General features: G+C 41.7%; 1 protein-coding gene across 1 annotated transcript; it reads right to left on the bottom strand.

The window, feature by feature from the left end:
• Nucleotides 1-639: 639 nt before the first annotated feature.
• LOC132181774 (pectinesterase inhibitor-like) lies at nucleotides 640-1152 on the bottom strand. The gene has a single exon (XM_088516721.1). The coding sequence runs from the start codon at nucleotides 1150-1152 to the stop codon at nucleotides 640-642; it is 513 nt and encodes a 170-aa protein (XP_088372847.1).
• Nucleotides 1153-7783: the final 6631 nt, after the last annotated feature.

Genomic DNA, 7783 nt, shown 5'->3' with positions numbered 1-7783 from the left:
CCCTTAGCACTGCTATCTCTTTGATTCATGTTGATTTGGTTATCCTTATTTTGTCTTTCTTTGTTTTGACATTCACACATAGTTCTTCTTAGGAACCTATTTTCCGAGGAAATTGTTTCTAGGAGTTTATCTGTGCGTAAAACAAGTTAATAATCCTGTTCGCTTGAGCTTTCTCCTTTATTAGTCCAAGGAGATTTGCTCCAATGTTATTGGATTACATTTTTCTTTCAAACCCAGTAAGGAATTTCTTTTTACCATTTTTGTAGGAATTCTTGTCGAAGCAAATATAATCTAGTGGATTTTTGGTTTTGAAGTGTTTCTTTGTATTGCCTATTTTATTTTACAGAATCTCCATTAACCACAGTTAATTTGATTTGCAACACATAGGGAGATACTCTGTTACATGATCTAACTTTCAATTTGATCTCTTCCATTTTTCGTCTCTGACAAAGTTGTAGGTGATGGATTCTGCTATAACAGAAAAAACACGAGATAAACTACTAAAGATTAGCATTAAACATGTTTGAAATCAGGTAAAGCCAATTGAATAATGGAGGGATTTCTTTTTTTTTTTTTTTTTTTTTTTAATATGGTAAATTTTGTTTAGAGTATGAGGGTAGGCAGAGATTAGCAGCCCTTTCATGTCAGTTGCTTGGCAATGGACAAGACAATGCTGCAAAGCTGGCTAAATGTGGTGCCCTGATTGCCTATTGGAGTCTTGCCAGGTGCCATTTCCTCGATGCTTTGATCACATGTGTCAGCATCATCCATGGCAGCCGACAAATATGTACTAATGTCGTAATTCTTGGTTATAATGGCAGTGCTGGAATCATCAAGTTGTTCAAGTGCATCTTGGTAGAGCTCATTGCAGTCTGTCAGGGCAGCCTTAATCGGCTTGCTCGATGATTTGAGCAGTTTTTTCACTTGGTCATGTATTTGCGTTGCTGTGGATGTTGCATGCTTTAGTGCAACTTTGGCCAGAACTTCATAACTAGTTGCAGCACGGCTTTCTGGGTCATTTTCAAGAGTTTTTCTGCACAATTCCTTGTACAGAGTGGTATCACATGCTTTGATGATCAAATTTTGAGCAAGAATTTGGCTTGGCAAGAGAGTTACAAGCATCAAAAGGCATACCTTTGAAATTGTGTTCATCTTTGCTTTTGGCATTCAAGAAAGTTTATGTTAGGGGCTTCTAATTAGATACACTAAAGTGTGTGTGTGTGTCTATATATATTGAGAGAGAGAGAGAGAGAAGTGTGTATGGGTTAGATTGATGCACTAGAGAAGCGCATGACCACACACAATCACTTGTTTAACAAAGTTTCTCTCGGATTCTTATGGAGCTGAAGTCTGCACCATCCACTCCCTTGTTTTTAGCAAAACACTTTCAACACCACTATATTAATTACTTTCTTTAGAACAAAATGCTATTTTAATCAATTATTCTGTTCGATTTTAATTGTGTACATGAACTATTTTTTTTAGTTAATCATGCTAAAAATTATATTGGAACATTTTTAAAATACCAATTAAAATGACAGAATTGATAGTTTAATAAGAAAGAAATTGAAATCTGGCAAATAGTTAAAGAACTATGATAATATTTTAAGTTTGAATTAATTATTTATTTTTCTTAATTAATAAGTCATTTGGCATTTTTTTTGACACGTTCCCAAAAAAAAAGGGGGGAAAGGGAAATGGAGATTCGGTCTAGTGACTTCCGCTTCATAAGTCGTGGTCTCCAACTAATTGAGCTATTTCTTGTAAGAAAGCCATTTGGCCTTTGGGTACTTGTTTCGATCCTATGTTGGCAAAGAGTGTATTTCGTAGTCATGAACATTGTCAATAATAGCACTCTGGTCTACTCCACTTCCTAACATTCCCAAATGCGACTCAAGAAAACTTTGGCCATGGTGGTTTTTGAACTGCTCCTGGAGAGAGAGAGAGAGAGAGAGCGAGAGACTTAACACCGATCTCCTCTATAGCCGCCTCCACTATCTAGATGCTCTCTTCTTGCTTTGTAGCAAATTTTGGAGCAGACCTTGAAGAGCCGTCTTTGCTCACCCAAAACCCCCTCCCGCTACGCCACGGCCCCAAGGACAGAAACGTCAAGTGGGTGTTCCTTGGTTGCCTCGGCATCGAAAAGGGCACCTACTCTTTCTGCCTCTCCCACCTCCTCGGTGTCCCCCACATCGCCACCAGCAATCTCATCCGCGAAGAGCTCTCCTCCTTCGGTCCGCTCGCTTGCCAAGTCCCTTTGGGTTCTATTTCTTTCTCTTTCAATTTCTTCTTCGTTTTCTTGGATTTTCCTAAATTCTTGTTCTTAGAATTGCATTTTATATAAACAATAGTTTTGGCAAAGCTAAATGGTGTCTTTTTTTTAGAAATGAAAAGATCATCTTCAACCTTCTTCTTCAACCTTTATCGGTTAGTCTAACTCTTTGACCTATTTACAAGAACATAAGAGATATGGTGTGAGTCATGAATCTTGTCTCTCATAGAAATATTTTCCCCGTGATGCATGGCTAATGGTGAGCAACTAGGATATCTTGAAAAATTCTATGGGGTGTGAGGATAATTTTTAAGAGGTGAAGGGGCCATTTAACCCCTCTCGACCTCCTTAGCCATATACTCCAAGCGACCACCGCCATGACTTCCATCTACTCCTATCCAAGTAACGACAAAGCTCCTCCATAATAATCATAAAATCCTAATGCATGATACTTCTTTTTTGAATCATACTACCACAAATGCTCCATACTATATGTGCAGTAGGACAACACCATAGAAAATGCCTTGTAGACTCCACTTCCACCCCAAAGTTTGGGCATAGAGGATCTGAAGAAAAAGTATGTAGAGATGGCTCGGCAATTAGCTAATGGAGAGCATCGATCGGTGGCCGAGGATCTAATGCAGAACATAAACCTCCCTTTCACTGATTGGGTAATGAGGTTTCTTCTTCCTGATAAGTTCAAGGTACCCCGTGTCGACAAGTATGATGGCAATGGAGACCTGTCGATCACAAGAAGAGCTTCCGAGCTCACCTCATTCTCCACAACACCCCCGACGACATCGCATGCTGAGCTTTCCCTTTGACTTTGAAGAGAGTTGCCAAATAATGGTTCGGGAGGTTGGCTCCCAAATCTGTGGACAACTTCGATTCCCTTGGACACCAGTTTTTAAGCCAATTTCTGACAATCCAAAAGAGGAAGAACCCTACCTACCTGTTGTGCCTTGTGCAAGGGAAAAATGAATCCTTGAAGGATTACATGCTGAGGTTCAACCGAGAGAAGCTGAGTGTAGAAAGCCTGAAGGAAGAGACGGTGCACTCGGCTTTGATGAACAGAATCAAAACCGGAGGGCCGTTGATGACCAAGCTAGCCCGGATACCTACTTTGGTAACTCTTCATCAGTTTATGAACAAAGCCGAATAGTTCATAAACCAAGAGGAAACCATCAGTGCCCTGATGAAATCCAAAGGGGACAATGGTTAGGGTGGAGCAAGCAGCAGCAAGGCAGCACTGCAGAGCTCCACTAAAAAGAGAAAGGAGGAGAGGAGCCCGAAGAGTCTGGGGAAGTAGGTAAACCCTTTCCGCCGACAGAACCAAAGATAGACTCCACTGAATACCAGTGTGACTGAAGTGTTCATGGAGATTAAGAGGGATCCCAATTTCAGATGGCCAGCGAAGATGAGGACTCCTCCTCAAAGACGCAACAACCAAAAGTTTTGCGAGTACCACAATGACCATGGTCATCTGACCGAGGATTGCATATCTCTGTGGATGCAGATTGAAAACTTCATCAAAATGACAAGTTGGTGAGGTTATTGGCCGACGAAAGAGAGAAGGGTAGGAACCCTCAGGAGCACCAGCCTCTGCGGCTGGAGGCGAATCATGAAGGCCTCGAATGAGGACAAGATCAAAGAAGAAGATGTGATGAGCCGAGGAGAGATCAGGACGACCACAAAAATCCTCGGAATCAAAATGTGATTGGTGAAATTCACACAATTTCTTGAGGGATAGTTGGTGGAGGAGAGTCCAACTCTATGAGGAAGGCTCACGCAAGGAGATTGAATGTAGAGGAGGTTCTCCTTCTTGAAAGGCCATCAATGGCTAACCATGCCATTCACTAGATTTTGGTGGACAATGGAAGCTCGGTTGATATCTTGTATTGGCCATTTTTCAAACAAATGGGGATTGATCGGGAGAGGATCAAACCATTTGGTTCACCACTGGTTGGGTTTGCAAGACAGAAAGTTCAACCCATGGGGCTTATCTCCCTTCCTGTTACAGCAAGAACAGCCCCCAAGCAAGCAACAGTAATGGTGAATTTCTTGGTGGTTGACTGACCATCTGCCTTCAACGCAATCATTGTTCGTCCATCACTGAATAAGTTGAAGGCTGCAACTTCAACTTACCACATGAAGATGAAGTTTTCGAGGGATGAGAGGGTCGAGGAAGTCAAGGGAGACCGAGTTGCAGTAAAGAAGTGTCATAATACTTTACTGAAGAAACCCTTGGGATCTGCGCTCCTAACGATTAGTAATGTGGGCAACAGAAAAGAGGGTAAGCTGAAGTGTGAACTAGCCGAGGGCAAGGTTGCGAAGATTGGCTCACAACTAACCCCAAAAACTTGAGAAGGCCTCACCAACATTCCTTGGGAAAACATAGAAGTGTTTGCATGGACACATGAAGACATGCCAGGGATCAACCCCGAGGAGATTGTCCACCAGCTAAATGTGGACCTGGTGATGGAGCCAGTAAAACAGAAAAGAAGGAAGTTTGCTCCTGAGTGAAACATAGCCATCACCGAAGAGGTGGAGAAATTGGGTAAGGCTCGGTTCATTGAGGAAGTCTACTATCATGATTGGTTGGTCAATGTAGTATTGGTCAAAAACTCCAATGGAAAATGGAGGATGTGCGCAAACTTGACCAACCTGAACAAGGCATGCCCGAAGGACAACTTTCCACTATCGTGGATTGATGTGTTGATGGATTCAATAGCTGGATAGGGGTTGCTCAGTTTCATGGATGTGTTTTCTGGTTATAACAAGATTTACATGTATCCATCTGACCAAGTGAAGATTGCATTCATCACGAACCGAGGCTTGTACAGCTACAAAGTCATGTCATTCGGTTTGAAGAATGCTGGGGCCACCAATCAGAGGCTGGTGAACAAGATGTTCCGGGGGCAAATCGGAAGAAATATGGAAGTCTATGTCAATGACATGCTCGTCAAGAGTGTGTTACCACTGGACCACACCCATGATTTGCAAGAAACATTTAAGGCGCTGAGACAATACGGGATGAAGTTGAATCCCGTGAAGTGCACTTTTGGACTCTTCTCAGGGAAATTCCTCGGTTATATGGTTCCAACCAGGGAATCGAAGCCAACCCTAAGAAGATCCAAGCAGTCCTGGACATGTAATCCCCAAGGAACACAAAATAGCTTGAACAACTTACTAGAAGGATTGCGACGCTAAATAGGTTTATCTCTCGGTCAACCGAAAAATGTCTCACTTTCTTAAAGATCTTAAGAAAGGTATTTGAGTGGTCCGAGGAGTGTGAACAAGCATTTGAGTACCTGAAGAAATACCTAGCCAGCCCACCTTTGTTGAGCCGAACAATTCCCAGAGAAACGCTGTACCAATCTGTCAGAAACACAAGAAATATATATTTATATATCTGTGTGTGTGTGTGTGTGTGTGTTGTTTGAGAGGAGAGTAGCTGCAGGGTGAATACACAGCCTCCCCTATTCTTCTTCTATTCTTTCTATACTTTTCTTCTATTCTTTTTTCTCATACAAACTAACATGGTATCAAAGCCAAAACATTATCCATATACCCACTCCTTCATCATTTTTTTTCCTTTATTTTCTCTGTTATTGGTTCTACTGCAATCTGGAAAATGGGCTTCATGCCCACAAACCATGATTAACGGTAGATGGGGGTCGGCGTGGTGTTTGGCCAACCTCGTCTGTGGTGTCTGGTGATGTATGTGGCTGCCAGAGGTGACGTAAGTGGTTGACAAAGAACCTGATTTGTTTGGGCAGCAGCTGAGTTGATGTTGAATCGCTGCCTTGTGGTCATCGATTGAGTCTAAATTCGTTGGTTTTGATATTTCCAACGTGGTCTTCCGGTCTCCGGTGAGTTTGATCTGTCTCCGGCGAAGAATCTGCAGAAAAGATGATCTATGGTCGCCGATCGCTTCTGTAGCTTAAGGGTTTGGTATTGCCGGCGTTGTCTGTCTGGTTCTGGGGAGTTTGGTTGTCTCCGGGGAATCTCTGTTGAAGCTCCGACGAAGCTCCTGTTGGGTGTTTTCAACTATATTTCCACTGGTTTTTCCTCTCTCTCATTATTTTACTGATTGGTGTTGGTTTAAGCTAGGTTTTTTTTTTTTTTGCCCTTGGAGTTTGTTTTTGGCCTCTTTGTTGATTGAGATTATGGCCCCTACTAGTTCAAGTTTTGTTCAAGATTCTAATCTTATCTCCATTTCAAAAGATGAGTATGCTCAGTTCTTGGCCTATAAGCATTCCACTTCCATTGCTACTCTTGCTCAGTCAGGTATTGCATCTCACTGTCTTTTACCTCCACTTGCAACTCATAGATTATTGACTCTGGCTCCAATGAACAAGCTACTAGTTCGGTTACTTCTCTCTCTGATTATCATCTTGTTGATGCACCCCACAATGTCACCCTAGCTAATGGTTCCCTCTCTACTGTAGCCGGCTCTGGCCACACACATTTGAGTCCAGATATTAATTTGTTTGATGTTCTACATGTTCCTAGTTTTCCTTTTAATTTATTATCCATTAGTAAAATTACCAAAGCCCTTAATTGTTTTGTTAGTTTTTACCATTCTTTGTGCATTTTTTAGGATCTCAAGACGCGAAGGATGATTGGTATGGGGCTTGAAGTTGGTGGCTAATATTATCTGGATCTTGCACCTTTGGGTCCCCCTCGTGCTTTGCAGTCATCAAACTCCGCTCTTCAGTGGCATTGTCGTCTTGGTCATCCCTCCCTTCCTACGTTGAAACATCAGGTCCCGAGTCATCGTCATGAGTTGTCTGCGTCTTGCAAAGCTTGCCAGCTTAGTAAGCATCATCGTGATCCTTTTCCGTCAAGAGTTGTTAGTTGGGTTTCTCATCCTTTTCGGTTCGTTCATTCTAATTTATGGGGTCCTATGAATATTGCGTCCAATACATTTCATTATTTTGTGACATTTGTGGATGATTTTTCCCGCATGACTTGGTTACTTTTAATCAAAAATCGGTCAGAATTATTTTCAATCTTCCAAATTTTTCGAAATAGGATTAAGACTCAATTTTCTCAGAAAATTCATATTTTGCATTCTGATAATGCCAAAGAATACACTTCTAGTTCTTTTGCTTCTTATTTATCTGATAAAGGCATTATGCATCAAACCTCATGTGCTCACACTCCACAACAAAATGGTGTTGCTGAACGCAAGAATCATCATTTATTGGATGTTGTGCGTTGTCTTTTAATTCATATGCATTGATAAGCACCGAATGTTGCACATTCAAGCCCCTTAATTTACATATGTTAATTCCTTAGCATTGTTATTTGTTTGATTTTGTTTGATTTTTGTGTTTTAGGTCTTATTTGACAAACCATTGAAAATTGGGCTTAACAGGGCAAAAAACTGGGCATTCTGGATCTAGGATCGAGCGCAGCTATTCCTGAGCTTGAGCGGAAGTCTGCGGCTAGGGATCAAGCGCATGCCTGCGCTTGTGCGCATAATAGCTAGGCTTGAGCGCATTG

The sequence above is a fragment of the Corylus avellana genome, chromosome 5 (assembly GCF_965113065.1).
Source record: "Corylus avellana chromosome 5, dhCorAvel1.hap1.2, whole genome shotgun sequence".
Lineage (NCBI taxonomy): Eukaryota > Viridiplantae > Streptophyta > Magnoliopsida > Fagales > Betulaceae > Corylus > Corylus avellana.
The sequence above is the reverse complement of the archived record's forward strand: the minus strand, read 5'-3'. Positions and strand labels throughout refer to the sequence as shown.

Bases quoted from the DNA above. Each gene is read 5' to 3' on its own strand.
- LOC132181774 (XM_088516721.1), bottom strand. From the start codon at position 1,152: ATGAACACAATTTCAAAGGTATGCCTTTTGATGCTTGTAACTCTCTTG.